The sequence below is a fragment of the Prosopis cineraria genome, unplaced genomic scaffold (assembly GCF_029017545.1).
Source record: "Prosopis cineraria cultivar Desert tree isolate PC_DT_omini unplaced genomic scaffold, ASM2901754v1 PC10, whole genome shotgun sequence".
Lineage (NCBI taxonomy): Eukaryota > Viridiplantae > Streptophyta > Magnoliopsida > Fabales > Fabaceae > Prosopis > Prosopis cineraria.
In genome coordinates, this window is record NW_026555341.1 from 10,030,988 (window position 1) to 10,048,354 (window position 17,367).

The following is a 17,367-nucleotide window of genomic DNA, read 5'->3' on the forward strand; positions in this document are numbered from 1 at the left end:
GACTGAATCTAACTTGTTGAAAATTAATGCAGAGCCATCATAGTGTAATTGTAAATTATTAAAAGGGGAATCTGAGGTACGTGAAGCAGTCATATGCTGCAAAGCCCGACACAGATTTGAATGCGTAGAGTTGCCATTGCACAGCTCGTTTCGTTGTTTGTATGCGTCTTTCTATATAGATTTGGGTCCCCCACGTCCCTCCCCTGTGTTTGACAGCATCAATCATCTGTGAATTTTTGGAAAGCACAGTGATTTTTGTGTGAGACCTTCCTTCCCTTTCCCTTTTACGTCTCTCTTCCGTTGCGGAAAAGCACCTCACCTTTTTCTGCCCTTCTCACGTGCTTCGAATCCTCTTCTCCTCCATTATTCACACACACTCTCTCTCTCTCTCAAACTCTCTGCATGTTATATCAATTGCTATATAATGTTTTATATGTTCCATTAGTTTCTCTCTCAAAGGGATAATGGCACTGCTTGAGACTCTTGCATCTAATGAGCTTTTCAACTTCATTATCCATGACACTATCTCTGCAACGCCATTTAGTCACCATGATTCCTCCTCGGAAGCTAATGTCTTGTTAGAAAACAGAGTTAATCCTCTGGAACATGACCCTGCGCTGTTCAGTAATCTCTCTTCTTCAAGGAAACGCCATTCTGATGAGCTTCAGGTGCCTATTGTGCAAGGGAGGAAGAAGAGGAGAAGGAAGCCGAGGGTTTGTAAGAACAAAGAAGAAGCTGAGACTCAGAGAATGACCCACATTGCAGTTGAACGAAACCGCCGCAAGCAGATGAATGAGCATCTCGCAGTCCTGCGTTCACTCATGCCTGAATCCTATGTTCAAAGGGTTTGCCTTTAATCTTTTCCTTTTTCCTTTTTTTTTCCCCCCTTGGGATTCTTCAAACCGAAGTTAGAAATTTTGAGGTTTCACATAAAAGCAGAGATGAACATATTCCTCTGTTCATCGTACTGCAAAGCACAGACCGGAAGTTTCAAACTTTCACGCACAGCTTTTCAAGATAGACATTAATTGTAGAAATCTAAAGCTGTATTCATTGGTAAATGTTCAAATTGTGTGTATCTTACAGGGTGACCAGGCTTCTATAGTTGGTGGTGCTATAGAATTTGTGAAGGAGCTTGAGCATCTGTTGCAGTCACTTGAAGCTAAGAAGTTGCAGCTTCTGCAACAAGAAGTAGCACAAACTAATGAAGAGTCTTCTTCTTCTTCCATTTTCAAACTCATGAGTCCCCCTTTTGCACAATTCTTTGCGTATCCTCAGTACACATGGTCTCAGGCTCCTACCAAATACCCATCCAAGACTAAAGCAGCCATAGCTGATATTGAGGTCACCTTGATAGAGACTCATGCAAACCTTAGAATTCTCTCACGGAGAAGCCCCAGACAATTGTCGAAGCTGGTCTCTGGTTTCCAAACACTCTACCTCACCATCCTCCATCTTAATGTCACCACCATCGACCCTTGGTGCTTTATTCTATCAGTGCCAAGGTATGTAAACTTTTCATGGATAGAACTTCCAAACCTTAATGCAATGTGTTGAACTTCAGCAAACTATTAAAATACAGGCCATCCACAATGTAACTCTTGATTGTTCATTAGTTTTCTAAAATGTTAATTGAACTTGTGACAATGTTGTGCTTTACCATGCTTCTATTCTAGTGATTAGGTTATTGGTGAGTTTTAATTGCTAGAACAAGATAAGAAAAGATGGAAGATGTGCTTCCTTATATATATATATATATATATATATGAAAAATGGAACGTACTGCGTGGTTCAGATGTGGGGGGATTTTGTATGTGTAGGTTGAAGAAGGATGCCGCCTTGGTTCGGCGGAGGATATAGCGACAGCAGTTCATCACTTGCTCAGAAGAATTGAGGAAGAAGACTCCCTTTGCGTTTGATGAAAGAGTGACACATGTTTTGACGAAATGACCAAACTAACCCCTTCCTCTTAGAAAGGAGAGTTTGGGTAAATCTTGTTTTTTTTTTTTTCTTTTTCTTCTTTGTGTGCATGTAGAGATGATGTGTCAAAGGTTAATCAAAAGGTGAGAAGTCGATGGCTTTTTGGTAATTTTGACTCCTTAGAAGGAATGGACAGCCTTGTGAGGGTATTATTATTATTATTATTTTGTTTCTTGACCTGTTGTGAGGTTATTATTAGAACTTTACAGGAGATTGCAACTGGAATCTTGTTTGGAGTTGGGCTGTGTTATCCTCTTCCCTGGCCCAGTATGGGGATGACGCTGCTTTTGTGTAACTTTGTCTTTCTCTTTTCCTATAAAATAAAATAAAAACCGAACATTGTCCTATTTTGTTTATTGAGATTTTTCTTAAAAAGCGACAGAAGAGATTTTCAAAACCCAAAAAAAAAAAAACAAAAAAAGGGAAAAGAACTGTGCCCGTGATGCTGATGTTGTTGGCCATCAGAAGTCAGAAGCTTCTGCTTCGAAGTTTGAAACAGTCACGGACTTGTGAGTTGATACAGTCGGGAAGGAGTAAAGACCTCTCTTATGACTTATATAATACAGATTCATCACACACACACACAAACAAATGCTGCTTAGAAAGAGACTTGACACTCCTTCAGGAAAAGGCCCCTCTTATTTCATCTCAGAGCAACATGTTGCCAAATGTTGCCCAGAGAAAAAACGAGAATGATTTGACTTTTTTGCACAGGGATTTTAGTGATAGATAAGATAGATAATAATAATAATAATAATAAAGCATGTAATTGAAAAACTGTAAATTCTTTTGAATCATATGAGTTCATGAAAACTCAAGCAGAAAACAGTGCTGGCCCATATTGGTTGTAGCGACAGAAGAAAAACTTTGTCCTTTTCTGGAAACGGAGTGGGCATAATTTGTCCAGCAAGATATGGTTCGTGGCCCGAAATGCTAACTGATGAATTTAGAGACCCCCAGACATTAACACATGTTTGGATATATATATATATATATATATATGAGGCTGCATTAATTCCATCGGTAGTTGCTTATATACATATATTATATAATGAAACATTGATCAGATCACCACACATGTTTTCTGGCTTTCTTGGTTTGCAATGAATCACAGAAAACCAAACATGCTACAAGAACCTAGATCTATGGTGTTTCCTCATTATCAAGGGAATTGCATGCATCTTGAGAGAGAGAGAGTGAAGAACTGAGTTGTACTATGGGGTAATGTCATCTGTGGGTATATTGGGATGTGTGATGTGAGGTTTCTTTTGTAACTTCGGATATCAAAAGAGCTTTAATTTGTTGGAAGAATACATATATATATATATTTGCACATATAATGTACAAGCCAGTGTTAATTAGATTCTCATGGATCAGCATTCAGTTTTGTATGTTTGTGAGCGTTAGATCGATATCCTCATTAAAGGGTCGTGTCATTTAGTGTCAACCAGAAGAAGAAACAGACATGCACGCCTGATCTCCCATCTGCTGTACTTGATCTTCTCTATCTCTCTTTGCGGGGAACCCGATTAAGACTCTTTCCACTACTTGACAAGCACAATTAAACTTCATTAATTAATTATACTGATCTCATCACCTGCACACATCCTTAAGAAAAACTTCCTTTTCATTCATGTATTGTTAGTTTCATCTTCAAGATTCACTGTTGAACAAGACAAACTTCAGTGTCTGCAACTAATCAAAACGAGATTTTACAAGTTACATCAATAATACTGATATATGTATTGTAATACCCTTTTTTATAAGTCAATATATACGAATTAGCTTATCCTTAATCTTTTGCAAAAGCCACCAGCTTGATGTTTCTGGAGTGTCAAATTTTAAATTTTTTTTTTTTGTCAGGATTTTCTAAGGGTTATCGTCATCTGCAATTACAGTACGTACATTCAACATCTTGCCATGTACTTTTTGTTGACGCTTGTGAAAGAAAGCCATTAAACATTTTAATTCGCAAAATTGGATAACATGTGAAGGATTGAGCCTTTGAATCCAAATCTTTTGCCATACTCTGAATTTGTGAAGCAATCCAAAATTGACTTATAAAATTGTAAATTTGGGGATTTTGAGAGAAAAAAATGGAAGACATTTTGGGTTTCCGCGTTAACGATTCTATTCTATCTAACAAACTTGCATAGGCTAGTTTACTAATAACATTAAGAGGAAATGAAATTATACGTATTTACTATTATTATTGCCAGACTTTTGATTAAAACAGGCAAGTATGCAATCATATGTAAATGATTTTATAGTCAATTAAAATCACACATATCGGCCTATCATGTTACTATTGGAAAAACACACACTCTCTGCTTCGATTGATGTAAATCTTGTTAATCTTATTATGTTGACCGTCAAGGTTCTTCTTCTGTTCTAAAAATGAGATTGATTAGCTGGCTAGCTTGAACCTTGATGCATGCATTGAAGTTAGCCAGAAAAGCTCCAAGAAAATCTGAAAGGACAGATGCAGCATACAACCAACCAATGATAAAGATGTTGTATTCTCAATAATAATTGAGGATGATGGACTCTAATCTTTGAAAAATATTCTAAACTCGACATACAAAGACAATGCCTTTAAATGACATTCTCTATGAGAAGGTTGGGTCAAATTAGACACTGATATGTAGACTAGTTATTAGTAATGGCTATCAACTTGATATTGATTATTGAAGTGACTGTTTTAGATTGTAGACATCAGTTAACAATTCCATGGCTTAAGTATTAAAAAAAAAAAAGAAAGAAAGAAAGAAAGCAAACTTTTAGCCATCCACACTAAACAAGAACTGAACACCAAAATATACAGACGTAGTTGACTTGACATATTTGAATAATGTGCCAGTTTATAAAAAACTAAAGGGATAAAGCGTATCGTCCCAAAGATCCTTGTTGTTAGATTAGAATCACACAAGAAGACTAACAGTAGACACGCTGCATTAATATTAATGCATAAGGCATTTAATGCTATCTCCATACGGCTCAGAAATTCCCCACCGTATCCTTTCACTTTTTTCATTCTTTCCTTCCCTATATATCTAACTGATTACTATACTCCATTTCTTTTCATGTGATATAATATAAGCTCCCTCCAACCATCAATTAACAAAAAAAACGAAACTGTAAAAACGCTTGAAATTACTTTGAAGGACGTGTGGTTGGATCATTTTTCTAATATGAGACGTTATGATGAAAGCTTTGAGAGATCAATAATGGCAGAGCTTGAAGGAGGAGGAGGAGCGAGCAAGGACGCAGTACGTAGTGTTAAACTGAGTGAAGCATAACGTATTCTGTGCATCTCGAGGAAATTTTGAGTCTGCAACACAACACAGAACCGTTCATTATTACTTCAAATTTTCAGCTCAACCTGCCACGCTGCAAAAATTCGTCGTCTGTTTCTAATAATTACTTGCTCTGAGGTAAACTTGGGCCCTACCACCCAAATTTTGTGATGAAAAAAATTGTTGGGCCTGTCAATGAGCTTAAGATGATCCAAATATATATTGTAAATGCTGTCGATGGGCCATCCGGCTTTTTATATTTTTCATTACTTAAAGGTAGCTTCGCTTTTTTTTCATTGTTAATTTTTTTAATATGATATAATAAAAAAGTTAAAGAATAGTGCGGGTTCTATAGTAAAAGAAATATATGTGAGAACTACAAAAATAAATTATTAATATAAAATTATAGTTAAAATAAGTAAAATATTTTGTCTATTTTTGTCTTGATTAATGATATCTCTCCTCTATTTTTTAAAATCTATATGAACATTTTTTAATATAGATAGTTTTAAAATGCAAGCCTCCTTTTTATTTTTAATATTTTTTTCATCCACCTAATTATTAGTTAAATGTTAAGTCATATATGTTAGACTAAAATACCCCTATTTAAATATAAATGTTGTCTAAAAATTATTTAAATGATCAAAAAATAAATTTTTTATTATTTAAATGTATTTATCTTGTAACTTTTTTAAAAAATTAAATATATAAATTGGCCAAAAAAATATTTAAAGACACAATCTATGGACTTAATAAAAAAAAAAATAAAATAAAATAGTTTTTAATAATATGGGATAGTTAAACTAACCTCAAAAAATGCAAAAGCTAGATGTCTTAAGAGTTGGGTTTAACTATAATTTTTTTTTATGTATTTAGATATTTTAAACTTGATATGAATTGAGGCTCCAAAGGTAATGGAGTGAATGTAAGATTTTAATAAACTTAATTTTAAAAAAATTTCGAATAGTGTGATTTAAAAAAGTAGTGTGTGGGATCTACCAATAAAAAATGTGGTGGGAAATACATTTATAAATTTAAAAAATTTAAATAAGGTGTAAAAATAATGGTGAATATAAGATTTTGAGAGATTATGTAGGATCCATAGTAACAATTAATGGTGAATATAAGATTTTTATTAAAATGATAGGTGTTAGATATAAAAAAATTTTATATATTTATTATTGTGAGGTTTTTGTAGATATAACTTATATTATAGAATCAAACTAAACAAACAACCTAATATTTATTATATTTTGTATTATGCCTAATTTATTATATTTATCAATGACATACCATTATATATAAATGATAAATTTCTTGTAAATTTAAAATTTTAAATGATAAACTTGTTATATATTAATAATAAACCTTCTGTATATCAATGTTAACAAGCCATACTCTCAATTTTTAAAAACTTGATCCATATTTTATGGATGTAAATATATTGATAGAATCAAACTAAACACAACAAACCTAATATTTATTATATTTTGTATTATGCCCAATTTATTATATCTATCAATGACATACCATTCTATATAAATGATAAATTCTTGTAATTTAAAACTTTAAATGATAACTTGTTATATATTAATAATAAACCTTCTGTATATCAATGTTAACAAGCCATACTCTCAAATTTTTAAAAATTTGATCCATATTTTATGGATGCAAAAGTTTTGACTGTGCTCTCCCAAAACTTGTGGCAACACTTTGTGTAAGGTATAAAAATATATTATTTTATTATTTATATGTAAAAGTTGATTATGAGTTAAACACCTATGAAAAATATAATACGTTATGTGTCTCAAGTCTAAGCAAACAAAAATTATAAGCTACAAGTTAATTATATGATGTTAATGAATTTAAGTTAATTATATTATATTAATAAATTTATCTTCCATTGCACACATAATCTTTTCTCAATAATAATATTTTGTTACTTTTAATGATTATATGTATGATTAATGAATGGTATTTTAACATGAATTTATTATTTGCTTGAGTTACAACTATTATAATTATGATTTATAAACAAATTATCACATAAATTGTAGTTTGATTCATTATAATATATGTTTCGTTTTCCTTAAGGTGATACAATGGGGACAACACATTTTGAAAAAGAATAAGTTCTATTATATTTCAAATTGTTGGAAGTGAGAAATTTTTAAAAAACAATGCTATTATATATAAGTAGCACATTGCAAAATAAAAGTTACTCCTTTTAGGTATCATCCTATTAAAAATTTTAGTCTCATACTTTTCAATTGTAGGGATACCTTAAGAAATAAGAAGAAGTTAAGTCATACATGTTAGACTAAACTACCCTATTTTAAATATAAATATTGTCTAAAAATTATTTGATTTGAATTTAAAAATAAATTTTTTATTTAAATTTTTATTATTTAAATGTATTGCTTTTGTAACTTTTTAAAAGTTAAATATATAAAAAAATATATTCAAAGACAAAGTTTATAGACCTCTATAAGAGAAAAATAAAATAAAATAATTTTTAATAATTGAAATAATAAATCAATTTTAAAGAAACTCAAAAGTTAAAAGTGTCAAGAGTCATGCTTAATTATAATTTTTTTATATGTTTAGATATTTGAGACCCTACAGGTAATAGAGGAAATATAAAATTTTAGTAAACTTTATTTTTAAAAAAATTAGAGTAGTGTGGATTTACAAAAGTGGTGCGTGAGACCTACCATTAAAAAATGTGAGTGAGGTCTACACTTATAAATTCTTAAAAATTTAAACAAGTTGTACAAACTAATAAGATTTTTTATATTTTGAGATATTATGTAGAATTCATAGTAAAAATCAATGGTGAATATAAAATTCTTACTAAAAATAATAAGTGTTAGATATACAAAAGTGAGAATACATTTCAAATTGCAATAAGGTGAGAAATTTAAAAAAAAACAATGCTATTGTTGTGTGTGTGTGTGTGGGTGTGTGTGTTTGTGTGGTGGTGAGAGCAGTACATTATAAAATAGAAGTTGTTCCTTATAAGTATCATTTTATTAAAATTTTAGTATCATATTTGCCGACCGTGGGAGAAATAGAAGAGGATTTTAATTTATTAATTTTCACAAATTAATAAATAGAGTAAAATATATTGACATCCCTTTTATTTTATTAAAGTCATAAAGACTTATTCTTTTATTTTTAAAATTTAAATTTTAGTCTCGTTTTATATCTACTTTAGAGTAAAACACTCAATTTTGAATAAAAATATCTACTTTATTAGGATGAGTTTTTGATTAAAAATATCTTACATTGTTAAAAACATGAAGTATGTATTTAGTTTTTTATGTATTTATTTAAAAGTAAAAGGCATATTTGTATTTTATAACTCTTAATTATTAATTTTAAAAAATTCATATTATATTTTAAAAAAAGAAAAAATATTTATAATTAATTTAAAATAAAGGAAAAAGTAATATATTTTATTTTAAGGATATTAAAATAATTTTTTAACAAAGTTAACATGTAATTTAAATCTTAAACTACTAGTTCAAGGGCGATTTAAATTTTAAAATTTTAAAAATATATTTTAAATTTTAAATATTAAATTAAAATTTTTTTTCTCTTGTTATTAAATTTGAATAAATATCTATTAGTTTTTTAAAATTAAAACTTGATATGCAATGTTTATTAAATTTTACCGTCTCTCGATGCACAAGTTAAAAATCTAGTTTAGTTGTATTTTTTGATAAAAAACTTAGTCGTGTTTCTCAAATTAGACCCAAGTTTAGTAGGGTGAATGGTGATCACTGATCACTCACATCTTTACCCTGATATAGTCAATTATCCATGTCATCATAATATTAACAATAATGATGGCACATGAAAAGCTACTCTTAAAGCCCCATGGGTTAATTTCCAACATGTTAAAGGCCCCAATTGTTATACACACATGAAGAAGTCCAATTGAGTTATAATGTTAAATTGAGGTCCAAACACATGCCTAATGGACCAGGGGAGTTTCAGAACGTGAATTGACTTTGTTTAGTCCACATGAATGCTCAAATAGCCCATGCATGTGCATGAACGTAAATAGTATATAACATCCATTTAAAAAGTTCAAGAATAAATATTACTTCCTCCATTTTAAATTATAAATACTTTTAAATAAAATTTTATATATTAATAAATTTTATTAGATACATTTAACAATTTTATCTTTAATAAAATATAAACTTCTAAAAATGTCCATCATTTAATATATGTGAAAATAGAAGAGATAAAATTAATTATAGAGAGAAAAAAGATAACATTAAAATTAATACATTTATTGAAATCTTAATCTACTTAAATTATTTTATATTTTGAGATGAAAAAAACTTCTTCATAAATGTTCTATAATTTGAAATGGAAGGGGTATAACGACGGGAGCCTAACAAGATGATGTACAAGGCCTATGCGGACTCCATGTTGAAAAATTCACTTAAAATATCACATGACAAGCATGATCCTTGGAGGGAGCACGAGGAGCACGTTTTTTAATAGTTGATTTGAAGAGCGAATGGCATGCTCTCCATTATCTTCCACATTAATTAGGATCTTAACTTTCGTTGATCTTAGCTTCCAATTCTTATTAAGCTTGATTTCCAAGACAACATAGTTTCCTATTTTTTTTGATTAGTTTCCTTTTGTGTTAAGCATTAATTAGGAAAACTGAGTCTTACATTTAGTTTCAGATTTTATCCTAATCAAATTACTTTCAATATTTTAGGAAGTAATTTAGTTATTGTAATCTCATAATTTAAAGAAATATAATTCTTAAATTAATTAGCTAAATATTTGTTTATATTTTTAAATTTATGTTTTTAATTAGGGTTTCATTCTTCCATTGCAACATAAGACCTGTTGAGTAATAAAATTATTTTTATTATTAAAATTTATAACTCTTGCAAGCATTAATACTTGTGTTGGCATCTTGTGATGAATACGGACGTGGTGAATATAGATACAATCAAGAGCTTGATCAACTTTTGTGATACTTTTGAAGATTAAAATTATTAGAAGTAAGTGTTCTAGAAGATTTTTTCTTTGATCTCTATCCTTTTCTTTTTCCTTAACTTCATTTTCTTCATCTTGTTCTTCTTTCCTATTTTTCATTTCTTTCTTTGTTAAGTCTCTTTTATCTTTTAGGATTCTACTTCTGATTAACATGATTTCACTTTTGCATGTTGTATTACATCCCCAAGCTCCCACATAGAATTATGAGGCTCAAATAACAAGCATTGGTCTTAGTGAAGCGTGAACTTTTAGGTTTAAGTTTCTGTGTATATAAAAAATTTTTAAAAATTTATCCTTAATTAAACTTATCAATCTTTAAATTTAATCCAATAAAATAATCATACTAAAAAAGAATTACGAGGCTCAACTTTTCTGCCTCTACTTTTTTCATCCTCCTTACATTCTATGATAAAGAATAATTTACAACAAATTAAAAAAAAAATTGAAGAGAGCTCCTGATTATGGGCCCAGATATAAAAGGGCGCGGACAGAATTTAAAGAAAAACCCACCAAAGTCAGGCAAATGTGAACACTGATCACTGAATGCCAAGTTCAAATGATGATTGGATAGTGTGATGCTTTTTCAGGCGTCAATTTTTGAAAATGAGGTGCTTTTTTATTTATTATTATTATTATTATTATTATTATATATGAAGAAGGTTTTGAGGACAAGGGCAGAATCTCAAGCTTCAACATGGCTAACAAATGTTGTTGAATGATTTTGAGGAGACGCAATTACGAAGGGCTAAGCCGAAAGGGACCATATTGCGAGGGGCTCAGTGCCGTACCATACCCCATTTCACTCGTCACATTTCCCCGCTCATTTCATCCCAATCTTCACTGCTTTCACACGTTTCGTCATCCAATTCAACATAATTAGTTCTTAAAAGCTTTTTTTATATTTTTAAAAGTTTTTCTTTTCATGAATATAAGATATCATGAGCATAAGAAGTCACATTATTCGCGAATGGTAATAAAATTTAGGGTTAATATTTAATTTATTTTTGTACTTATTTTTTAAAATATTAAACATTCTATACTCTTAAGTAGGATAATTTTTTATAAAATAATTTTTTGGAGGTCTAAAAATAACCTTTTATTATGAAGCCATTAACTTTATTATTTTCTGCTAACATGACATATGCTTAATGTCCACATACGTAAGATTTTAATAATATCATTTGGTGTTAATTTATTTTTAAACTTTTTTCAAGATTGTTAGACATTCTAAAGTTTTTTTCAGGAACATTGAATACCTTAAAGTTTTATTAAAATACAAGTTAATAAATATTATTAAAATATTAAATGGTTTCATACTTAATAATTTAAATATTATTATTTATAAATATTTATTTAAAATTTATAAATTACTTTTTAAATATTAACAACCTAAACTAGCATTTTATATATTTATAAATGACTTCTTTTTATATCAATATATATATTGATCTTCGATCTTCTTTTCAAAACAATGCTCAAATTATTACATCATTTGTGAGCGTAAAAGCTTATTTATATTTTTACTATTGGTTAAGTTCTATAAATTTTTAGGTCATTTTTATAATTTTTTTGTCAACTAACAATCTTCTTTTAAAATATTGCACTACTCAAATTTAATACTTTCTGTATGTTACAGTATTTGGAGTAAAATAAAAAACAAGACAAATCAAGATCAACAATATGCCAACAAAAATATTTATTTAAAAAATATTTTTTATTTTATTAATGTGTTACAAAAGAAATTACTTAACAAGAAAGAAATAGAGAAATGAGAAGAAAAAATTCCTTCATTAATTTGGAGATTCATTGCCTTTGTTTTTAATACAAAATTTCAGATATAAAAAATACTAAATTAGGTGGCGTAATGTTTTAAATAATAATATTTAAATTATTAAATATTAAAATACTTAATATTTTGATAATATTTATTAAATTTTATTTTAACAAGATTTCAGAGTATTTAACACTCCAAGAAAAAGAATTTAGGGTGCTCAGTATTCTTAAAAAAGAGTTTAGGATCAAATTAACATTAAAGATATGGTTCAAAATCTTACATGTTATTTTATGTGGGCTATACGCACATGCCACATCAGTACAAAAAGAAAAAATTAGAGGTTGACTAATAGAAGGGGTTTTTTGCTCATCGAAAAAATAATTTAGAAATAAAATTGCTTCACTTAAGAGTATAGGGTACCCAATACTCTTAAAAAATAAGTATAGGGATAAAATTGAATCTTAACTCTAAAATTTATGTGGAGCTTCATGTAAGAATAAGAATTTACTATTTTTAAAAGGCATTTTTTGATTAAACTTTATACAAAATTGTATTACTATTTATAAGTCATAAATAATATAATTATCAAATTATGTGCAAAACAGGCCCATATTCTAGTTTTGTTTAATTATTCAAAAATTATATATTTTGACAAGGTCTAATCTTTAATTATTTAACGACCATAGTGGTTTTCATTGATTGAGGACACATAATTTAGTTTGCTTTTTTTCCATTTTGGAGAATAAATTCAAGTCACTCCCTCTTAGAGTCGAGGGAGTTTATGCTCTTTCATACACTAAAAACTGTCAAATTCACACTTTCTTATTTAGTTTAGGTTGCTTTTCAACTTTGTTGAACAAATTCCATTTAGTATGCTCTTTTCAACTATGTTCACATTTTCTTATTTAGTTTAGGTTGCTTTTCAACCGTAGATTGTAAATTTCTCAAATTGAATGCTTGGATTCTAGGCCTAGCTTGATCTCTAGATTTTTATCTAATCTTAGTGCTTTTTGGCTTTTTTTTTTTTTTTGGAAGAAATCGATTGTGCTGCTTGCACCCAAAACTCCGTTCCGGTTGAACATGCGAGGAGACGCTTATCAATTTTAATTATTACTGTTTCTTGCATCCCATGGGTGTAGAATTTTCACCTGCCACATATACCCTTCTCACACGTAATATTTCCTCTCTCCTATGCGTGTGCGCGGTATCTGGTGGGTGTTCCAACCATCTCCTCCCCTTAACAAATATATTATAAATATTATAATATAATATAATTTAAATTTCTGATTAATCAATGTATAATTATATTTTAAATTTAAATAATTATATAAATATTAAATTGATTGCAATTATACATAATTTATTTGTTAAATAGAGTTCAACAAATTTAATAATACTACTTACAAATTTATCTATATTTTTATTTTAAAAAATAATGTCATTTATGGTAATTTTCATACTTAAAATTGATTTTGATTAACATTATCCAAATATCTTTAATTTTATCAAAATTAATTTCAGACAAACAGTATCCAAATATAATCATATTACAATATAATCAATTATAATTAAAATTAATTATATTAATTAAATTTTTATTATCAATTATACCCAACTAAAATTTAAATGGGCCTAAAATTTTATTAATGATATTTTTTTAATATTACATATCCTATATATTCTCTTTTTAATATTCTTTCATAAATATAATATTAAATAATTGATATTTTTAAAAGTTTATATATTTATTTAAAAAAATAAAATTATAAAGTGTATTTAATAAATTTTATTAGCATATAATTTTATTTAAAATTATCTTGTAAATTAAAATTGAGAGGATAACTCTATTTTTCAAAAGTTGAATTTTTAAGAATTGATGGTGAAAGTGTATCTATTTAGATATAAGAGAGAGAAAGAGAATCAAACACCTAAGAGCTTCTACTTTTTCTAAATTATAGTATAAAGTATCTTTTAAAAACTTACTTGATCAAAAATATAAAATATTTTTTTTTAAAAAAAATCATGCATTGAATTTTAATTATTATTAACAAGATTTTAATAAATAATATTTAATGAGAGTATAAATGAAAACATGTGTAAATTTTTAAGAATTTAAAATCTCAACTAATATTATTCATAAATCATAAATTAATTGAATATAACTTATATTGTGATCTGGAGGGAGTATGATTTACTCACTTTGATTTAAAATATAAGTATTTTCCCCATCTAATCAATAAAATTTAAAATATAAGTAACTTAATAGTTATAAAAAAATATCATTTTATTCCTTATATTTATTAATCTAGATTTTTGTGTTTATGAATTTATGATATTTTTCTCTCTTATCATAAATTAAAAACAAAATAAAAAAATAATATATATTTTTATGAAAAAATTTCATTAACATGGAGATTATTGTTAAAAAATACTTATATTTTAATCAGGGAGTATCTTTGAAGATGTGCAGTGCGGATGATATTATGATACTATGATCCAGAGAATGGAACGACAAGAGCTCCAGTTATGGCAAAGATATCTGAAATGCCTTGAAATTTTTATCCCCACAAGGAAGAGAAACAGAGACATTCATTGTGATCTTCACCAAAACGTATACCCTTTTCATTACGGGAAAAATATGTCCATTCGACAAAACAATTGCGCACACAAACACTGGTTTTTCCACATACTTCTGATCTCACACTCACTAATTACTATGGTAATTACTCTTTACTTACACATTGTCATCTTAACATCATACAAGCAGAGAGGTTTTTTTTTTTTTTTCCTCCTTCCCTGAAAAAAGATCAGGGGATTTCTCAGACAGGGATAATCCCCTGCCTTGCTCTGCCATTTCTGCGAAACGAGAATCTTCCACTGGAAAACGATCTCTTCATTGTGATTGGACTCAAAACACAATGCAGAACCCTTCTGCTGCTGCTAGACTTGCTACTCTCTCCTTGTGATCTCTTTGAAGGTCCTGCTTCGTTTGATCCTCCAATTTGAAGCGCTTGATGATCCATCGACACCGACCTTCTTATGGCTTCATCGTCTCCATCCCCTTCATCTCTAATCATCTCAATCATTCTATGCCTCCCTCCTAGAAAACCCAGATCGCTAAAAGCACGCAACGCAGGCTTCGGACCTCCTTCTTCGACATCCCCAACTGTTTCAACGTTTCTTCTTCCAAACCCTCTGATTTCATCACTGGCACTCTGAATTTCCCTCGAAGATTCGTTTCCCGAGGAAGATTCTTGTGTCACAGGTGGAATCACTTGAGGGGCCGGGGCGTTGAAGGTGAATATAAGAGCACGACAGAGAGGGCAATTAGGGTGAGATTTGAGCCACTCGTCAATACACGGAAGGTGAAAAGCGTGGCTGCATTTAGGCAACAGTTTGACTTGTTCATCTTCTCGAAACTCACTGAGACAAACAGAGCAATCTGTGACTCCAACCAACCCATCTCCTCTCTTGTACTTACACACTGTGATGGACTTTATCAGAGCCTCATCTAACCCATTGGTCTGGACATGCCACGGCTCGTGCAACGAAGGGTTGTGATTATCTTCAATCTCATCACTTGGATGAAGATTTTCTGTGTCTGAAGATCCTCTGTTTCCACAGTACTTGGAAATGAAAGTGTAATAACTTATCAGAAGGAAAGCACTGGCCAAGATCCCAATTATGGCTATGACGAGCGGAGAGAAATTTGGGGACGAATTGTCATCTTGAGGGAAATCGAGTGCAGGAGGAGGAGGTGGAGGAAGCACTATGTAACACCACTGTGGACAGTAGGCACTGCAAAAACCTTGGGAGCAATCTCTGATGTTGACGTAGGGAATCCAAGTTTTTGGGTTGCCAAGCACAGCCATGGAAACGGAAAATCAGAACTTGGGTTCTAATCCTGGAGTCTTTTCATCTTCCTGGTTAGCAAACATGAAGTACAAAATTGGTGATCTTATAGCCCAACGATTAGAATCAGAGAGAGAAAGAGAGTTGGGAGAAGATGAGTTTCAGGGAAAAGAAAAGATGGCGTGGGAAAGGAGCCAAAGGAAAACGAAGGAAAGGCGACGAAAACTGGAGGACCGATTGGCACGCTTTAACTCTTCTTTTTCTTTTTCTTTTTCTTCGCTGTTGTGAAGTGCAGTGCGGGGCTTCCTCGCTTCTTGGTCTCTTGACGAAACAGTGTTCATATTTGTTGGGAATTTATTAAAGTAATCAATGCTTTTTCTGTCTAATTTTTCCTTCTTGTCCCCTCTCTCTCCCCCTCTCCCCATTTACAATTGATTTCAACAAAGTGCAAGATAGTGCGTTTGGCCTTGTTTTCACAATTTGAATAAAAGGGATTTGCTAGTTCCTTTCTATTCATTTACTCCTCTTTTCCTTTTAAAGACGTTTGGTTGTAGTAATTACTTGCAGATTCAAATCCTAGATTTTCATGGCGGAAGTGCAATGTTTAATTTATTTTCCGAAAATTCGAAATAATTATAATTCAAAAAGTCATTGTACTTCCATGCAAGGCTATTAATGTGTGGAGCCACTTGAGCCGTCAAGTTTGTTGAAACAGACAGTTATGTAGTAATTAGGACTTGCAATTATATGTGAATGAATTTATGAATATATCTTGACACAATCTACTATTTCCAGAATATTGTAAACTACGTATTTAAAAAAAAAAATGAATTCATCAAAAGATAATATTCCACATTTTTTAAAAAGAGTTAATCTATTTAATTTATAACATCGAATATGCCTACACCATGCTAGTTTGTATGACAACCATTAAACCAGTCATTATCTCAAACATATGGCCTAACTTATGTTTTTGTTCTGATTTCAAAGTCAACTTTGAAACATTTGCCATGTGGGGAGGTGAATACATACATACATGCATGCATATGAGAGTGAACAGATAAACCCGTTCTGTAAAATAGGAAGAAAGAATAGTATGGGAAGGAATCTTTGGGATATATGCAATTCAACAAAGATATGATGCTTTATTTATTTGTCTCTTACTCTTCTCCGTGCATCATATCCTACTTTGCATATATTCTTCATCTCCAGGAATCTAATTAAGTATCCATCTTCCTACAACTTGGATTAACTTGTTGCTAAATACATAGAAACCTCCATTTTTTCTTTGATTAAATTAATTAACTGATATTCCGGGATAATAAAGAGCCATAATCTTCTCAATTAAAATCCTAAACTTTCACGGAATCCACAACTTCAACTACAAGATAGCTTAATTTATAATGCTAATACTTGGCTAAACAGTAATCA

General features: G+C 30.0%; 2 protein-coding genes across 2 annotated transcripts; one reads left to right on the forward strand and one right to left on the reverse strand.

Moving 5' to 3' along the window:
- The first annotated feature begins 81 nt into the window (after positions 1-81).
- On the forward strand, positions 82-2,327 carry LOC129323172 (transcription factor bHLH71-like). The gene is given in 4 exon segments (XM_054969764.1): positions 82-845; positions 1,087-1,477; positions 1,480-1,505; positions 1,821-2,327. Coding segments are annotated over 4 exon segments (897 nt in total). The 5' UTR covers positions 82-464; the 3' UTR covers positions 1,920-2,327.
- Positions 2,328-14,684: 12,357 nt separating this feature from the next.
- LOC129322014 (RING-H2 finger protein ATL52-like) lies at positions 14,685-16,331 on the reverse strand. The gene has a single exon (XM_054968044.1). The coding sequence runs from the start codon at positions 15,954-15,956 to the stop codon at positions 14,904-14,906; it is 1,053 nt and encodes a 350-aa protein (XP_054824019.1). The 5' UTR covers positions 15,957-16,331; the 3' UTR covers positions 14,685-14,903.
- Positions 16,332-17,367: the final 1,036 nt, after the last annotated feature.

Coding starts and splice junctions, on each gene's coding strand:
- LOC129322014 (XM_054968044.1), bottom strand. CDS start 15,956: ATGGCTGTGCTTGGCAACCCAAAAACTTGGATTCCCTACGTCAACATC.